The sequence below is a fragment of the Silene latifolia genome, chromosome 1, assembly GCF_048544455.1.
Source record: "Silene latifolia isolate original U9 population chromosome 1, ASM4854445v1, whole genome shotgun sequence".
NCBI classification, from domain to species: domain Eukaryota; kingdom Viridiplantae; phylum Streptophyta; class Magnoliopsida; order Caryophyllales; family Caryophyllaceae; genus Silene; species Silene latifolia.
In genome coordinates, this window is record NC_133526.1 from 94952336 (window position 1) to 94972520 (window position 20185).

The following is a 20185-nucleotide window of genomic DNA, read 5'->3' on the forward strand; positions in this document are numbered from 1 at the left end:
CAAAAATGTGAGTAAAATTTATGTATAGTTTATATAAGATGGGATAATGGAACGCCAATTAGTAGCCCATTATTTATTTATCTTATATATTAAAAGAACAATTACAAAGGTGATGTGTCAGCCTATAGTTGAAAGTAAATTATTTTATTATTTAACATAAGTGTCCTCAGGCCACCACATTCTTCTTTCATCTATCATACAATGAGTATATTTTTATCTTTTGGAAATTTGATAAAAAAAAAAAAAAGCAAATTGACAAATTGATGTGATATGAGATCTATGTGTTTAGATTATTAATAAAAATAAAATAATTATTTAGAGCAATTGCAATGGAAGAACTTCATTCCCAAGTCATTTTTTACTAATTACTAAGTTTAAGAACTTTACACCACAATGGAAGAACTTTTTCTTAGTTTTTAATTAGGACCCATTATTAATCATCTTATACTTATTTTTGTCATTATGAAAGTTCGTCCTTGAAACGTGGAGATAAATCCGAACAAAAGTCACATAACCCAATGTCATCATCATCCTCCTTCTCAGTGATGAAGGGAGATGAGCGAAAGAGAAAAAAAAAATTAAGTGGGTGTATGTATGAAAAAATGACAAGGGTAAAATTATAAATGACATATGTGAGAATAAAATTCGTATGTGAAAAAGCAATACCCTATCCCAATTGAATAAATGGAATAAACTCTTTTCTCATCATATTTGACCTAATTAAGTTTCGACAAACATGTCCAACTTCAACAAAAATTTGTGAAGTGCGTATTGGAAAATCATATTGACCCAGTTTGTACTGGACTACTTATTTGTAGAGTACGTCAAATTTCATTAACAAAGAATGTTGTATAGTTAACAAAGAATGATTTAATATTGAAAAACATCCGTTGCACCCACACTAACATTCTTTGTTAGTGAACAAGAATTTCAAGATGGTGAGTTGTAATAATGAATTGACAGGGAAAATCTCCTTGTCCAAAAAGTATCCAAGAGAATCCTGTGAAACGCAAAGTTAAAAGTGAATTAGCTGCGTTTGAAGTAGAATGTCCTGAAATCATCGTCGAAGGAACCCCATAGCTTGATAAACATTATTAACAGTTGCATCTGCTATCTCTGTAGCTCTTGCGCTACCATTTGCTAGTATCTCATCCAAATAAGCCGGGTCCGACATGATTTCTTCGTAACGCATCTACATGAGCATGAAATGAAAATCTGATTAGAAATGCTTCATGGAAATTGTAGTACACCAACTAATAAAGTAGTTTTCGTATTCTATTCGTAGGGAGTACACATTAAACGTGTTAAGAGAGTTTACGACCTCTGTGTAAGACATTCAGAATAACAGCACTGCTAATAACCATGAACACCATGTTGAGTGCAGGACATGTATTACTCTTTCAGAATTTTCACCTCTTTTCCATCATCCTCTCACTGACTGAATGTTTAGAAAGAATGCTATAGTTACATTCAGACTAATGGTTAATTTATTGCAATAACCCCCAAATTTCCTCTCCACTTTATCCCAAACAAGATTAAAATTAAAAAGACAACTCTATTATCTTTTGATGTAATACTTTGAACAGTCTTGATTGCCAATTAATTCTTGCTCCCTTTCTTAGCATACGGCCTCAGGCCCTCACGTCTTCACCGATGGTATTAAATATGGGCTGTGTTACTGCATCACAAGCCAGATATAGAATTTTGAAGATTATAGTGACCACAATTTGAAGTGATTTGATAACATGGCTTCACCACCATCCAAACTATTCTCTGTTGGAATTTTAAGCATACACAAATACACAGCATTGAAGCCAGTAAAAAATTGTCATAAGATCAAACCAATTACATAGGGCGACAAAAGCACCTGGATGGGTTGTAGATGCTCTATCAAAGCATCTGTTAGGAGTGGTTTAAATGTTCCCCAGCTCATATCTTGGCATTCTTGGGCAACCTCCTGCGATAAACATAGTATAAAGTCCATAAGCTGGTTAGGAGTGGCAAAATAAATATTAAACAATTGCCATAGTGCCTCAAGGGCTCCCGCAAATGGCAGGATAGGGGGCGTCGGATAATGCAACCCTAGCCCTAAGTTAAGTGTTAATTACACAAATAAACTATCTCCGAAGGACCCAAAATGATGATTGTACTGAATGACTGATTCTTCACAATTATAAGAAGTAAACCAATTTAGTATGCCATTTTGCTCTATTTCTTCATAATTTCGAACCCAAAGAATAACGAGTATTGGGCTCCATAGGAAATGGACATGGGTAATGTACACACATAATGATCATAACAAAAGAGGGACATTCATACTATTGAAGCAAAAACGAAATTTAAATTTGAAGGTAAGATGACATAAATTTAGAGATCATGTTACCTCTTTTCTCTTCCCTGAGACAAGCTGATAAACAGAAAGAAGATTATTGCATTCAGGTCTTTCAGGATTGTCAAACTCCAACCTGCAAATTGAGATAAAAATAGCTAATGTGTTTTTATATGGATATAAGGTCGGCATTGCTAAATCATTAATCAATTTTTTTAAAAACGTATAAACAAAAACTAACCCTACAAAAGAATCGGTTTTGCAACGTTTGATCTTGTTATTAATAACCTGTATGGGGTAAGTAGCATCGAAATGAGAAGTCAAGGCTAAAATTCAAACAAGTGTTTAACAGAACAGAAAAAATGACAACCAAATTAAATTAACAAAGACTTGAAGTCAAGCATTAGATGCAGTAGAAATATGATTGATTTATCTGCGTTATTTAATGTGAGAAGAATCCAAATTAGCTACTAACTAACATGCTAAAACCTTCTTTATCTCCCATACATAGATTATCAATAAGTTATGAGTTTGCAGATGCAGGTATTGTTATCTTCATATTCTTCAAGAGATTATTAAAATATGGATGTGAAGTATTAGTGATGAAAATGATGTTACTTCCTGTTCTTTCCCTACAAGATGATGTTTGCAAAAGATGGCTCCAGTTGTTCTACCAGATGTTAAACACATGTATCATGAAACAGGCAGGTTAACTGAAAAAATTAAACCACTCACATCTTTAGGATCCAGTAGATTTATTCGAGACAGATCAGAGGGCGCGGACTTTGACATCTACAGAAAAGAAGTATGCATCAGAAAATCTACAAAGTTTTATGGTGTGTGTCTTGAAAAAGCTCGATAAGTGGGAATTGTGATTATTGACATCGGCATATCACGCCCACTGGCAAATGCCCCTTATTCAATCAGCACATGCCAACATTCTAGTAAAAGTTATACTAACACATTCTCAAGCAACCTAAATTCTACAAGAGCTCTAAAGGTATCAGCCTTTTGGTAAAGCTCAAAAATCAGTAGCAACATTCACCCAACTTCAACAACATAACAGACAAATTCAAGAACTTAACACCTTATATTTAAGTTCCTTGTCCTATTTAAGTTATTAAGGAGATTGTGTTTCCTTTACTTCATTCCAAACCAAATATCATAAAAAATTTTATTTCTATAGCTGAGTACGACACCATACACTGACCCCTATTGCGCACTTGTACCTGAAACCGAGTGACACAATCTCATTTACCAAATTCCTGGATAATAGAGACGGTTATATAAATACAGCCATGAACCAAACATAAAGTATACTCATCTGTGAAGTTAGTAGAGACTGTCACGTCTCTTATTCTCCTTTTATGTTCATCAAAGTAACAAATGTATCCTTGTCATAGACTTGATCAAACTATGGTCAAGCATCGAAGTATACTTGTTCTGGCATACTTGTTCATCAAAGTAACTCTTCTGAGAGATAAAATAGACCAAAACAACATGATAGGAATATGATCAACATTCCACCAGCAATGCCACGGAGGATTATATCATCAGCAAATTATGGTCAGGCATCGACTTGGAGACTATCAAAGCAGTAATTGTACACAAATATGTGAATTCCTATCACCTTAGATAGACCATCTGTCAGAGACATCACTCGAGCTCCAGCTGGTGGAATAAGAGGTTCGGGTATCTGCAAAATAAAGAATACATAGAAACATGTTGAGATAAACTACTCGACAAATAGATGGGACAATAGCATAAACTTTGAGAGTATAGGAATCACCTTGAAAATTGAACCTCCTCTCCTACAACCAAAATATGTATGTAATAAGCACATTAATTAACCAGAGATGAGAAATTTACATAGAGATATCAGATCAGTACAAACATGTTTACCCTCCCATTTTCTTCCACTTTCTTCCTCCATACATATTATTGACACGTTCAGCCAGATGACGTGTCAATTCCAGATGCTGCTTCTGATCATCTCCAACAGGTACAAAATCGGACTGCAAAGGCAGGCTGCCATAGGATAAGAATTATGCCAAGTTCAAGCAAAATGTACATTATATACTCGCAACAAAGAACTAGCGAGCCAAGAAAAAACACAGCTCAAGTGATCTGAACTATTCATTAAAAAAATATCAGAGTACATAGCAAATTGAGAACAAATACAATTCAGCTTATGGAGAAGCTGCATAAAATAGACGAGTTTGAAGATCCAAGCAGACATGGTAAAACATGCAAGGGAAAGAAAGCTGCTACTATTGATGTGAACGAAGGTTGAGGCAGTGGAAAATTCCCAACTTACTATTGATAGTTGCTTATATTCTATTACCAGAGTACACCATAAAAAATCTGTTGATTATTTTCTTCATAAAAAAAGTTAGAAATATTAATGACCACGATCATAATATCCACAATCCACCACAACCTCAAATAGCCTAACAACTTTAGAAAGAAGGATATACATTTTACAGGCCCCATCTCCATATTTAAAGACAAAGTTCTAGACAATCAACCTAGGCACCGAATGCTGCCTTATCCTTGCCCATGTTTAGTAGCTAGGCTACTGGAATCTCTGAATACACAAAGAACAACATCAGAGCCTTAATCCCAAAATGATTGAAGTAAAGGTTACTATTCGCTCTTTAAGTGTGTTTCTCACCATTCATTTTTTTACAAATTCTTCTTTTGTTCATATAAGATGATACTTCTAAAGTTCTAGAGCATGTTTGGTTCAGATTTTTTTTGGGGGAAAAACAATATCAGATACCAGTTATTTTCCTCAATGTTTGGTTAGACCCCTACTCAATCCAATACTATTCTAAACATAAGTTTGTACTTCACATATGAATTTTAAAGATTGCCCCTCAATAAATGTTCCACAGTTTCATAATATACAAGCTACATTTTCCAAATATAACCATTTATCTCGCATCAATAATTATTCACACATAAACATGATATATCACCAGAATAGACTAGACGAATTAGGAGAAAATAAATTGAACCTGATATAGAAGGATATCAGCAGCCATGAGAACAGGATATGTCAAAAGTGCAACCCCTACATTTTCATCCCCCTGAAGATGAGATCTATTAAAGAGTTTGAATTGAAACGAATATTACCATAAAACGTTCACTTAAGGAAAGAATATGATACCACTCGATCATTCTTCAGGAACATAGACTCGATGGACCATAGAACACAAGCTAACACTCCGAGAATTACAATTGAGTCTAAAAGAAAAGAAACTAGGACGTGCAATAAGTTTTAACAAGCTGTAACGTAACCTATGTGATAAACTGAGAACAGGCCATAGTACACAATGTTCCATGAAGGAAAACTTGACTACACCAAATTGCTACAAATAACATATTAAAAGCAGCAAAATAAATATTAAACTTCTGCATTCATCGAATGAAAGGGCATGGGGTAGAGCTCTAAATGTAATATGCATAGCAGTTTATCTTGAATACAGTCACGTTCACGGTATAAGCAGTGGCAGCCTAGTCTTGTTAAATGCAGCTATGCAGCCAATATCACCCTAAAATGTGACCACCGTGATCTTTAAAACCTTTACAACGCATACATGTTTTTGTGTTGAAGCCTTAATCTGATACCATGATCAATAGTCGTTTACAAAATGGCCGTTCACAATAGTTATTTCTCATGCTTCTAAGACCTACAGTGTTGGGCTACCATAAGAAATATTACATTTTTCACATTTCTGAATGTCAAGACTATAAGAGGTTACAAGATTCTTTGAAACTGGTATCTTGATTCTGCCATTACAGCCAAACGGCTCATTACGACGCGAAGATTAACTTCAGAATATAAAAGAATAAATTAGAACAATTTGGGGCAACTAGCATTAAATCATTGATAGTCACAAAGAAGCGCTTAGTCCCAGAATAAGATGACGATAGCTGACATGACGGGTCATCAAGAACCATCGGAGCATTACAACAAGGATGCATCTCATGGTCAACAAGACTACCAATTATAAACAGAAAGCTTGGCTGTCCAAATAAAATAATAGATTTTTGACCCTCCATATGCATTCGAAAGGAAAAACAATATATAGCGGTTTTCTAGATGTCTTCTGGATTCCTATTGACATATATGCAAAAAAAAAAGAACATTAGTCAGTTTATAATTCATCACAAGAAGCAAGGACAGTCATGAAAATTATAACTAATACACCTCTTAGCAATGACAATATATATAAAATGGATCCTATGTAACATATCGTACAGGCATTAATCTCATAGATAACAGAGCAAAAATAAAACTGAATCAAAAAGCCACACCGATTTGAGTGATTTCTCCTTGAACTGTATCATTCTATTCAGCCAACCAATTGGCGTGGTGGAACTGAGCAACCACATAAGTTCCACATGGGCACGAACATGTGACTGTACAAAAATTGAGGCCTGTATTTGAAATGCCAAGAAGGTAAATATTGAGCCAACAAACAAAATTATCAAGGGAGACCTTAGAAATATAGACCAGTTACCTTGGAAGCATCGACACCACATGCCAAGTAAATAGCTGCAGTATCCCTAGTTGATTTAGCTAATTGCTGAGTTTCATAAGGCAACGTTATCTGCAAGGAACATGAATGCTTCTCTGTAAAACTAGCGATACGAATTAGGGATATTGAGTTATGAGTATGGGACAGTTCATATCAACAGACACGGCTCTGATTGCTGTTCATGCTATAGTGCTACAAGTAAGTTTTGTGAGTTCGCGTTCCTAAAAATCTTAAAATCAAGAGCTGTACAAACCCATTTACATCAACATCCTCATTGTGAAGCAGATAAAAATGTGACTTTACTGTAAAGCTTGCTTCAAGAAAAAATCTTTACATCAAAAAATTCATCCAATATCCAAACTTCATAATCTCGACAACATACAGGGAAATTTGCAGAATCTATGAATGAAATAATTCTTCCCTTGGTCACTGTTAGTAGTTGGACTACTGTAACCTTGCAACTCTAATTGTATGCATATATGAAATACATTTGCCAAAAATATACCGCATGAAGATCAACAATGAAGAACAATGTTTCATAGGTATCCTGCAAGAGAAGTAAGGAAGTATCAGTAGAGTCTTGTAGTCTTGTAGTCATGTAGATAGAGCTAAAGACTAAACTCACTGAAGTAATTGCTAGCTCATCAATACTACAGAAAGGGGAACAAGAATTGAAGCCCATTTGCGGGACTTTTTTCATTGCAACAATGTTACCACATAGCTCAAGGTTTCCACCTATAGCACAGAGAGACAGAGGGTTGGACCTACGCGACTTTACGCAAGGTCGAGAACACGAATTGACAGTTTTTCAATGAGGCACAATGAAAATTGTGCTGACAATTGTATCATGTCATCAAGCCACTCTGCACCGACGCGGATGCATACTAGCCATACTAGTTGCCTACTTGTTAGGGGGAAAAAAGCTGTTTTTTATATAATCTACAAAACCAATACACGGGAGGCACCACCCAAGAATTCAATCCCAAACGCACGGAGGATGTTTTATTAATAGGACCAAAAAAGCCCCAGAAATTCGGAATTGATATCGGAGATTGATGACCAGCAACGGGCAAAGTTAGGTAAAAAAAAAAGAACTGGATCTAAAGCAGGAACCAGAATAAAGAAAGGAAAACACAAATACTGTTAATTGATTTCAGGACCAACCTGAAGTGAAATCCAATTTTTTATCGCCCCGAGGTAATTCCCTAGATGTAAAGCTCCTGTTGGCTGAACACCTGAAACAACTCGTTTCCTGTCGATTGGTCAAAATCATGTTTGATTATTGAAAGACAAAATACTTTAATCGCAATGAAGATTTCAGAATATTTAGAAAAAAAGTGTCCGTTAATCACTTTAATACAAGGTGAAGAACTAGCGTGCACATTTGATCTGGAAGTTTGATACTTTATAAAAGACGCATTGCAATCACGAGTTGACCACAGTAGCTCTATTGGTGCTAGTGATCACATATTAGGCCATTAGCCAGCTGTCAGTTGCAGAACTATTACTATAACTCCTCGCATATTACCCAGTTATCAGTTACAAAATTCTTCACTATAATCTCTCGCCTGTGGTTCATATATTTATTAAATGCCAATTCCAATTAGCCTATTTGGTATTCACTTCACAAGAATTAGAAGAATATGATAAGAATACCATCTCAATTTATCACGTCAAGGGAGGAAACCTTGAAAAGTTGAATCTCAACACTCGAGAAGTAACACAGTTACCTCAAACAAGCTGATGTAGCTTGTTTAAGAGTATAGTTTACAATATCCTAGTATCTCAACTCGAAATTCAAAATATAGCTCTCATAAATGCAATCCACAGTACATGATAATTAATACCAGCTCCCCATAGTAACAATTTGACTATTCTCAATAGTTTCTAGAAATCGAGCTCCCCTCAGTCCCTCACTACTCGTACAGATCGTGTACAGTCTACAACTAACAAGAAGCAAATGTGAAAATGGCAGCACACTTAATCGCATGCGTATGGCATTTTTCGCTTTAGCCGAAGAACTTCCAATTTACATCAACACTCAACAAACTCATAATGCCAAAACAATAACATAATCATGTCGCACAAGAAACGAAACAATTCAATCACGAATCAAACTATACAGAAGAAGCAGAAATTACTTCAATGGCGGCGACGACGGCGTTTCAGACAGCGAAACGTTGGCACAAAAGCAACGAAAACCGTCATGAGAATTGCGCTTGAAAATCGAACCACAAGAACTGCATAGAATTGAAATTCATCAAACTCCAGAAATCGGAAATAAGACCACATAACAGAGAAAGTAAGAGACAGAAAGTACAGAGAAGAAGTGAAGCGAGGAGAAGAGTTAGGGAGAGCGAAGAGGTGAGAGAGAAGAGTTCTGCTCATTCTCTGTTCGTTTCGTTATTCGCTCCGCCGTACACGGTGGCGCGTTTGGTGGTTGTCGAAAGGAAGGATAAGAGCTTCGGGTAAAGAAGGGTTGAATAGGTGATAAACTCATACACTCGTACTCGTGTAGGGAATGGAGCTGTTAAACGAGGTGTTCGAATTGAGTGGGGTTTGGGCCGGGTTAGTTTGACGCGAGTATTTTGAGTATTTGGGTTGGATAGAGAGGATTATGTTAAATTCAATTGGAAAATAATTCGAGTTGTTGAATAATAGCAATCTTATAATTTTACACAAGTATTACGATAAAACCATAAGTTAACTAGTTGGAAAGCCCGTGCGATACACGGGGCTCCTATTAGGATTATTGTAAAAATATATTCTTAAGTTAACAAAAAAAAGTTCAACTATGTTGAATCATTGATGGAAAAAATTCGTGATTGGTATAGTTGATTGATAAATTACCGTAAAAATTTGACATTCAATAGTACTTATAACATCAAGTGATTTAGTTATAATATGTAAACATGGTGCAACTCACCAAAATGAATCCTTAATAAAGGAGACAGGCCTTTATGAGTCTTCTAATTATTTTAACCTACAACAACTACGTAAAACTGAATAATGTTACGTAAAACAACAATTATCATAATTATATATAGTGTGTTCAAAGAGAATTTTAGATCTCTTAAACATAATTTTACCTTGATTATATATATTTACAATTAAGAGTATTTGCTCCTTATAAACTTCTCGCAACATCAAATCTAAACTGAATTCCAATAGAATATTAGTCTCTAAACAACAATAAAAAAATATCTGTGATTCTATTGCACAGAATGCACGGGACAACATCATTTATTAGTTTTATGACATCATTTAAAATCGTTGAGTTACCAAGTTAGTATTTTATGGCAATGCCGAAACGTTGGTTTACGTTACCATAATTTGGTAATAAAAAACTATTAAATTTAACAAAAAGTCAAACCATGCTGAAAATGAGAGCAAACGAAATTTCGGGAGTTGCTTAAAATGAGGAGTGATTAATCATCAGTTCTCCTCACAAAAACGCAATAAAAAAGTTGGCATTTGGTATTGACTATATCAGTTGTATAACATTCACATATATAATTGGATTGTAGAGTTATTATTCTTATAATCTCGCGCGTCATCGGTTTTTAACAGAAATAGTCTTTGACTATTTACAATTAAGACTACTTGTCCTTAAAAGTTTCATGCAAAATATATAATACGACACATAATTTGATAAATTTGTGAAAATTTCTTTGTAAAGAATGTCCTTCGTTTGGCCTTGATATATTTGGTCTCTATCACGATGAGAACCTTAATCCCTTGGATAACGTTGTTCTTGACGCTTCTACGTAAAAGTGATCATTACTAAAAATCGGTTTTAGCACATAAATTCCAACATGATTAAGTGATTGTCTCTGACTCTTGTTTATTGTCTAGCGTAGCATAGCCTCAATGTATATTGTCCCCGCTTAAGAACTAAAGGAATCTTTGTATCCGAGGAAGTCATTCCTATGTTTGGTTTAGTACCTTTTGCCAACTTTGGAACCCGTAATTATCTTCCTTTCTATTTCAAATTTCCCAAGGCGATTGATAATAAGACAACGCCTCTTTAGATAGTCTTCTTACGGAGTTGATATTACTCAACAACATAGCCGACATACTACACTTGGTAGAACATACTATTATGAGTTATGTTAAAAAATACATCATGTATACTCCATTCCTTTCTTAATAAACATCTTTCCCATTGCTTCTCAAGGATCAAACATCGTTTATAACTTTGACCATTAATATGTCAAAAATCATGGTGAAACTAATGTATTGACGACTCTGCAAAAGCAATACATAGGATCATTGCGAAGAGGATGACGTACATTTAGTGTGAAATTCCTACAAGATAATGAATTTTGTTCTCAAATTCTAAAGGGACTAAAATACTCTTTGATGTGACTCTTAATTGTACAAATTTAGTCCCCTAATCGAACCTATTTTGCATACTATTATAACATTTCATGGCCATTATGTCCGTCAAATCCTTTCTACTTTGCTTTCCTAGTGCATTTTGTATGACTTGTAGGAAAGAGGACAATGAGGCGGAATTTCCGTCCCCCGTGCATAATTGGAAGGTTGATGACGACCTTAGATGGACTAGTATGAAGAAGAGGCAAGAACGACAACCGACAAAGCAAGAATAAGGAGTATGCAAAGACTAAAGGCCGTGAAGCAAGGATCACACTGTGCAACAATCCGAGCAGCTTAGGCACAAAACGAGCGGATCCTCCCCTTATGATCCGAGCGTCCCATGATGAAGACGCTCGGATCCTTCCCTCACAATCCGAGCGTCTACTCTCCTAGTCCGAGCGTCTCGTGGCAGTACTAGCGTGATATGCTCATCTCCTCGCAAGACTTGCATTTCCCTACTTTAAAACTTAGCATTGTTATTTACTAATCTATCCTTCCTTAACCTAATGATGTACTACTATATATACCCCATTTGTAAATAATCACAAGGGGGTCCAAGGGAAGTCAATTAGACAACCATTAGACTAGGAGTAGATTAAGATAGTTTAATCTCAACCATTCCACTTTAATCTTTCCTTAATCATTGTTCAATTATTGTTATTATTGGGTAATTGAAGATTATTGGGTTATTATTGGAGAATTGACAACTCTCCACCAATCAAGTTCTCTTCTTTTATTCTTTGCTTTATTATTTGGAATCATCTTCATAGGTATAATTCTCTTTTACTCTTGTTTAATTATTGTTAATCACTTTCATTTATTCATCATGTTTTGCTTTGTTAATATGATTGGCAACCTTATTAGCATGTTGAACTTGATAATAAGTGAGTAGTCTTTTAGTTAGGATTAATGGGTAATTAAGGAAAACCAACATGGGGAATGATTCATGCTTAATCTAATATGTTTTCATAATTAAATTGCTTGCTTGTTGTGATTTTAACTTATGCACATGTTATGTATGATGAAATGTGAGCCTATGAGTCCTTGCATTTTTACCCATCACTTATCTCTTCAATGAGGCTTGTAAGACATAAACCAACTCGAGTCTCATTAGACCTTGCATAAAGTTGAATAGGAGGAGACTAAGTCGACTTGTAGGTGTTGTACAATCCAATAGATTCGGCTCCGGGACCTAAATCTTCTTAGGGATTGTAAGATATACACTAACTCGATCCCATCACAACAATAATTGCTTGCTTATAACTTGAGAATATGTTCGTATGATCAACACCCATGAGTCCCCTATGAACCCATGATATCCTAGCAATCTTAATCATTTGTTTACATCTTCCTTTTATTACTTGTTTTACTTTATTGCTTGCATTAGTTTAGACTCATCAACTACAAACCCAAATCAATTGTGACACTAGCATGAATTGAGATAGATATAGACTTAGAACCCAAAACACACCGTCCCATGGATCGACCTCGACTTAACCACTAACTAGTTGTTTGTTGAGAATATAAATATGTTTGATTGAGAGCCCCAACGACACTCTCATCAAAATGGCGCCGTTGCCGGGGACGGTGTTAACTTGATTTGATTTTCTCTAATTATTTTTAGTTGTGTCTTTCTTTACCTTGGGGAAGTCAATCTCCTCAAGGTTGTTCTAATTGTTTTCGAGTTGTTTGATATTTTACATGTATAGGAGATCACAAGGTAACTTGTTACCCATTGATCTTGAAATCGAAAGAACTTTGACCAACAATAGAAGGCTTGCTATGAATACTTTGAGAGGTATTGGTGAGATTGTGAATATTAAACCAAATAACATTGAGTTCATAAACCCTTTTGCAAGATAAGGAGAGGATAACCCAATACAAAACCCACCATAAAATCAACCCACAATGCCAAAATTTTCATCACATTCCGTACCAACCGAGGAGAACCTACCAAATGGTACTCCTACAACACAACGTTTAACCGGTAATTTCATTGCCAAATCCGCATTCATACAATTGGTTGAGAGAAGTCAATTTGGAGGGATGCCTAGTGAAGACCCTCATTCTCATATGGAGACTTTTTGTGACTATTGTGATGCAATTTCTCAAACCAGAGTTACTCAAGACAAAATTCGATGGGTCTTATTTCCTTTTTCTTTGATTGGTACCGCGAAACAATGGTTGAAGAGACTAGATAAGGCTACTCTTAGTATTGATTCTTGGAAGAAATCGGCACTTGCTTTCTATAAGAAGTTCTATCCTCCGGAAAAGACTAACATGTTGAGAGCCCAAATCACCGGGTTCAAACAAAGGGATGGGGAATCTTTGTATGAAGCATGAGAGAGATTCAAGGACACTTGTCGATCTTGTCCACACCATGGACTTAGCGAGTGGTTCCTTGTACAACAATTTTGGAATGGTCTATTTGAAGACTCCCGAAACATTCTCAATATGGGATCAAATGATATGTTCACCGAAGTTGATGAGAATCAAACATGGAACAAAATTGAAGAAATGGCAGTCCATAACTCACAATATAGTAAACCTCGGAAGGCTACTAGAGGAGGAAGGCATGAGGGTGGATTCCATTACTCAATTGGGTGCTCAACTTAGCGCTCATATTGATACCATTAATTTGAAGTTTGAGAAGGCCATGGCTAAACTTTAAGAGGCATCCAAATCACCCAAGCAACATGTTAATGCTATGGTGGCATCATCATCAATTCCAATAGAGTATGTGAGAGTTGTGGAACTTTGGGACATGACCAAAGTGAATGTAGGGGAACAAGTGAACAAGTGTGTGCTTTCCAAGCATACAAAAGTGGCACCCCTTATTCCAACTATTACAATGAGAATACCAAATTCCACCCCAATCTTTCATACAAAAGTCAAAATGTTCAAAACCCTCAAGCATACACCCCACCTCCAATGAGAAACCAAGCTCAAAGACCCTTTTACAATCAAAACCAAAGTTATCTAAATCAACCTCCATACAATCAAACAAATGACCAAGGTTTTGATGTTCAAAAAGCGGTCCTCCAAATGCAAAAGAACCAACAAGAATTTTTCACTCAAATGCAAAAGGATAGCCAAGCAAAAGACATCACCATCAACAACATACTAGCTCACACAAAGATGTTGGAAACCCAAATGTCTCAATTAGCATCTTCTAGTTCTCAAAGACAAAAGGGGCAATTACCACCTCAAGGTAATCCCCCAAGACATGAGTCGGTGAGTGCCATCCATTTGAGGAGTGGTACAAGGTATGAAGGGCCGAAGAGGCCCATTGATGAAGATGTTGTGAATGCTAGTGACAAGGAAAGAGTTGAAAACTCTAAGAAAGAAGAAGAACCCACCACCATTCAAGAAGTTTCAAAGAAGAAGAATGAAGAGAAGGCTAAGGAGAAAGAGCCTATTGTGATTAGACTTCCATTTCCAAGTTGACAAGCTAAGCCTAAGTTCGATGAACAACTTGGAAAGTTCATGGAGATTGTGAAGAACTTGGAAGTCTCAATCCCATTCACCGAATTGATTAACCATGTTCCGGCCTATGCGAAATACATGAAAGATATTCTTACAAAGAAGAAATCCATCTGGAGGCTAGAGACTATTGCGTTCACTAAGGTGAGTAGTGCCATCCTACAAGGAAGTTCCCCTCCAAAACTCAAAGATTCGGGAAGTTTCTCTATTCCATGCACCATTGGTGACACTACGATCAACAAAGCTCTATGTGACCTTGGAGCAAGTGTAAGTGTCATGCCATACTCGGTATGCAAGAGGCTAGGAATGGGAGAACTCAAGTGCACTAATATCATACTTCAAATGGCGGATCGATCAACAAAGACACCTTTAGGGGTATGGGAGGATGTGCCGGTAAGAATTGGCAAGTTCTTCATCCCTGTGGACTTTGTTATTGTTGACATGGAGGAAGACTCCAACATTCCTATCATTTTAGGAAGACCATTCTTACACACCGCGGGAGCGGTGATTGATGTGAAACATGGAGAGCTCATACTTGAAGTGGGAGATGAAACAATCACTTTTAACCTTGACAAGACAATGAGAGCTCCCCGCTTACATGAGCCATGTTTCATGGTTGATCATTATACCCGAGAAAGTGATAGGAAGAAGTTGGCATCTCAACGCAAAGAACAAGCTATGGGTAAAGAATCACCACCCATATGGGAGAAGAAAGTGGATAATCTCCAATATGCTCCATCCAAAGAGCAAGAAAGTTTCAACAAGAATGAAAGCTTGAATAGCTCACCACCACTCATGACAAGAGAAGAAGAAGGCATCATTGGCCATAATGACAAGATGGAAGAGGAGTTGTTCTCATCAACTAATGATACTATTAGGAAACAAGCTAATGAAGTATGCGGTTTATGGGATGATGAGTTCGAAGGGTTATTCAATCCTTATATTGGTAATGCTATGACCCAAGACCAATGCTTTGGTGATCATGTTAACTCAAATCATCACAATGAAGAACAACATATGCAAATGTCTATTGAAGATCTTTATAATGACAATGAACAAGCCTTCGACTACTTCTTCAAGGTGTTAAGCAACATCAACAACACCTTGGCTATGCCCCTTTGAAATCTCATACATGAATGAGAGTTTGGGGGAGTCCTCCCTAAACCACCATTTGTAAATATTCTAACCCCTTAACTTGCATTTTACTTATTGTATTTTTGTCAATTTTTAGATTTACCATTTTACTTTGACCAAGATTATCATTTTGAGAGAAAGTGAGGGAGGGACTTAAATGTTTCTTGATGTGTAGTGTTTTGACTTAGTGTGGGGATAGCAATTGCCTAGGCTATCCAAGCTTTCGTAGTGCCCCCACAATGAAGACCAAAGGAACGAAGACGGAATGACTTGGGTTATGAAAATACCCACGGATGGAACTGAACCCGTGAGGTACAGGAGCAATACGAGCGTCCTCAAAAGAACCCGCTCGTCCTGGCTGAAAATCCGAGCGTCCTGACTGAAATACGCTCGTCCTGGCAGAGCTGAAAAGGAAAATTTTGCACTGGGTATGAATCCGAGCGTCTCCTCAGGAATCCGCTCGTCTCAAACAAAAGACGCCCATCTCAGCAAAGATCCGCTCGTCTTGGTTATATCAGAATCTGGGATTTCACCTTGACCTTGAATCCGAGCATCCTCAAAAGAATCCGCTCGTCTCCAGGCAAAATACGCTCGTCTCCTGATGAAGACGCTCGTCTCAGCACGGGTTACATTTTATAAAACTGACTGGGCAATAATCCGAGCGTCCCGTGCTGCAGACGCTCGTCTCCCTCTGCTGAAATTCAAAAACACGGAATTAAAACCCCCTTTCCCTTTCCCATTTCATTTCATTCATTCAAAACATAAACACACCCTCAAAACCCTCAATTCCTCCATCCATAAAAATCAATTTTCCCAACCAAATTCACCCAAATCAATTCCAAACTTCCCCAAAGCTCAAACAAATCACTCCTCTATCAACAAAAAGCCATTCAAACATCCAAATCCTCAAAAATTGAATCGATTTTCTAGGGTTAAAGGAAAATTTCAAAAATCCTAAATCGATTTAGGTTTTATTGAAGCTTGAGGATACTAGAAGAATTCAAGCAAATCATTGGTTGTTGATACATACAAGGAGAAGAACAATGGCTAGGACCAAAGGTGGAAGCAAGGCACCCACAAAACCAAACCTTTCCAAAAGGCAACAAGCACTTCAAGCTTCCAAGGCTTTGGTGGTTCAACAAACAAGAATGGAAACTCAAGAAACTCCTATTCCTATGGTGGAAGCTACTACTTCTATCCTGGTTATTGAGCAACTAGAAAAATATCAGGAGGTAACTTTCACATCCGATTCTCATAGGAAAAATTTTGTGTCTCTTGCTAAGAAATCGATTTTACCCACCAAGATTATTTGCCAAGATGCCTTGACCAAATTGGGTGTCCTTGAAAGAACCAAGAATTTCTTTGAGTCTATGGGGTTGCTTACATTGTTTAATATGCAAGAATTGACCTACCCCTCCCTCACCTTGGAATTTCTAAGTTCATTGAAAGTTACAAAGGTGGAGACTCGAACGAATATTGAATTCCGCCTTGAGAATGTGGATTGGAAGATGTCCTTTAATGAGTTTGACAAAGTTTTCGGTCTTGATAATGACTTGACTTATGTGAAGAAACCTTCAACAAAATATGATCCCGCCCCTTTGTGGAAAGCTATTACCGGGAGGAAATTCGAGTCCTTCCATGAATGTCGTGCCCTTTATGTTCATCACCCGGGCATAAGGGTGTGGCACAAGGTTGTGGGAAATACTCTTATTGCTAGGAAGGGGACTAATCACTTCACCGAATTTGATTTCATCTATCTCGAGTCAACCTTGAATGTCGATAAGAAGTTCACCAAGAAATACAATATCCTTCAACTTTTAATCGAAAGGTGGCTTAATATCGATCATGGCAAGGAAGGCGTGGCCTTTATAGTAAATGGGGGATTGGTAACATGGTTGGCAAAGCACTTCAACCGGAATTTCAACAAAGATGACACTTATAAGCCGGTTAAGGGAGGCCACCTCATTGATCTAGCCACTATGGTTCACAAATTCCATTGAGTCAAGAATGACACCCTTGACAACAAATTTGAGTGGCTTACAAAAGATGCCAAGTCCTTCATTCTACCGAACAAAATTTGCCGACTAAATGTCCGAAGCCCGCACTATCTTCTCCCACTCTCCGAGGAAGCCGATTCCGTAATGCAACATCATAGGGAGGCCATTGCCGAGCCCTCCTCCTCTATTGTCACTCCACCCTACCCGTTCACTTACCATGAATTTCGACCCGAAAATGTTACGGTGGGGAATGATTACTTGACTTTTTTGATACAAGAAATGCATAGGCAAGCCCGTGAAGACCGAGTCAATGCATATAGAGCTCAATATCCTCCCCTCTTACACCTAGCTAGGCAAGGACTTCTTGACCCATCATGTCCTTTGTCTAGTTGGGCGGATAGGGAAGTTTTCTTTCCTAATGCTCCTAGGGATGCTAGCATGGGTGATGAGGAGGTTGTTGTTGAGAGTGGTGAAGAAGAAGATGAAGAAGGTGAAGAAGAAGAGGGAAGTGAGGAAGAAGAAGAAGAAAGATCAAGTGATAGTGGTGAAGCCTCCGGGTCTATGGAGGTAGATGATGATAATGATGCTAGTGAGGATGATGATGATGGTGGAGATGGTAGTGATGTCGCTATGAGCGACGACTGAGGATTAGACAAGCTTTTGGAGGATACCACTACCCATTGTGAGTTTCCTACCCCTCCTTTTATCTTTGTCTTTATAACATTTTTAATTTATTCTTGATCATGAGTATTAAGTCCTAGCACCACATAGATGACTCCCACCTCGGTCTCATTGAGGTGTCTTTTATTGTTCCCACATGAAAAATCCAAAATGACAAGTTTAGTTGCATGCATATCATCTTTTATGCATGAACTCCCCCACTCTCATTTGGTTTGGGGAAGTTAAAGCATACGCATTGGGAGTTAATTTAAATTATGCTCTCCAACCAAACAAAAATTCATGCATCATATAGCATAGCTTAGTTTGCATTCACTTTTGTATATATATCATATAGTTTGCATTTAGCTTAGGAATCATGCATTTTCATATAGCTTGCATAATTTCCTATCGTATTGGCCATTGAGGACAATGCCCATACTAATGTGAGGATAGGAAATTCTAACATGACTTATAAAACAAAAATGATAATAATTGAAATTTTTTGAAAAATACAAAAACATGTCTTTTTATTTCATAAATATAAAAACCATAAAAATTTGAAAAATTGAAAAAATCAAAAACATGTTCATTCCTTTTTAGTGTAGAATTGTATATATTGTATATACTTGTTTGTTTGCTTATTTGTTTATCCTTTTTCACATTGATCGACTACGCCACATCCGAGACATGAGGATATTGAAGACCGCATGGTATGATCTTTCCAATCTCCTTTTTCCTCTTTATGTTAATGACTATGTGGCTTTATTTTAATCGATGCGGTATAAACAATGTGATTATAGGATTGCATTTAGATTATTTGGCATACTAGTTGGTAGAAGCATATGCATTAGGATGTATATATGTTAGTTGCATCATGGCATATAGTTGCATTTAGAAATTTTTTGTGAAAAGATCTATTTGGGAAGCTTGACAAGTGTATATAAAGCCCTTGTAAATACATTTTCTTCTTGAGACTTTGCTTGTTAGAATACTTGTAAAACACCCTAGGATGTATCATGCTAGTATCCTTTGACCCATGTATTAAGACCTAGTCAAGAGTACCTTGTGGTGTGATAACTCATTGGCTACCGTTTATTCCAAGGTGACCCTTGAAACCATAAAACCATCATCCATGTTCTACCACATTTTGTCAATAAAAGGGAATGGGCACAAAAATTGTTCAAACTTTGAGTTCAAGAAATGAAAAGAAAAGTAAAAAAGTTTGCAATTGCATCAAAAGAAAAGAGGAGCAACCAAAATGAAAACTCCTATGCTTCAAAAATAAGGCACCCTCGTTACTAATTGGGGTGACTTTGAAAATGTTCAAAAAGAAAATGCAAAAAGTTGAAAGTTGTCAAGTTTTGAAATGCCAAACATCAAAAGAAATGGCAAAAAGAAAGTGTTCTCAAATGTCAAATGCCACAAGAAATTTGGGGGGAAAAACAACAACAAAAGCAAACTCCCATATGAAACTCAAATACAAATGATCCCTTTATCCATCATATCCACTTTTGTGCATGGTAGAGAGGGGACGACCCTTCTTCTTGTTTAGGCAAGAAGGGGAATTACGCGATCCTCTAGTGTTTCTAACACCATAGGGAGACTACTCTTGACGAAAGCATTTAACAATTGAGGACAAAGGTACCCTAGCTTGA

At 36.8% G+C, this 20185-nt stretch overlaps 1 protein-coding gene and 1 non-coding gene across 2 annotated transcripts; both read right to left on the reverse strand.

The window, feature by feature from the left end:
• Positions 1-815: 815 nt before the first annotated feature.
• LOC141607929 (tryptophan--tRNA ligase, chloroplastic/mitochondrial) lies at positions 816-9394 on the reverse strand. The gene is made up of 15 exons (XM_074427280.1): positions 9197-9394; positions 9018-9116; positions 8041-8128; positions 7382-7423; positions 6859-6948; positions 6653-6775; positions 5350-5421; positions 4232-4344; positions 4119-4140; positions 3960-4025; positions 3065-3121; positions 2571-2617; positions 2384-2465; positions 1868-1957; positions 816-1192 (listed from the first exon to the last, which is right to left on the reverse strand). The coding sequence occupies exons 1-15, from the start codon at positions 9262-9264 to the stop codon at positions 1058-1060; spliced, it is 1194 nt and encodes a 397-aa protein (XP_074283381.1). The 5' UTR covers positions 9265-9394; the 3' UTR covers positions 816-1057.
• A 4142-nt stretch (positions 9395-13536) lies between these two features.
• On the reverse strand, positions 13537-13643 carry LOC141620136 (small nucleolar RNA R71). The gene has a single exon (XR_012531894.1). It is a non-coding gene; the product is annotated as a small nucleolar RNA R71 (small nucleolar RNA).
• Between the last annotated feature and the right edge of the window lie 6542 nt (positions 13644-20185).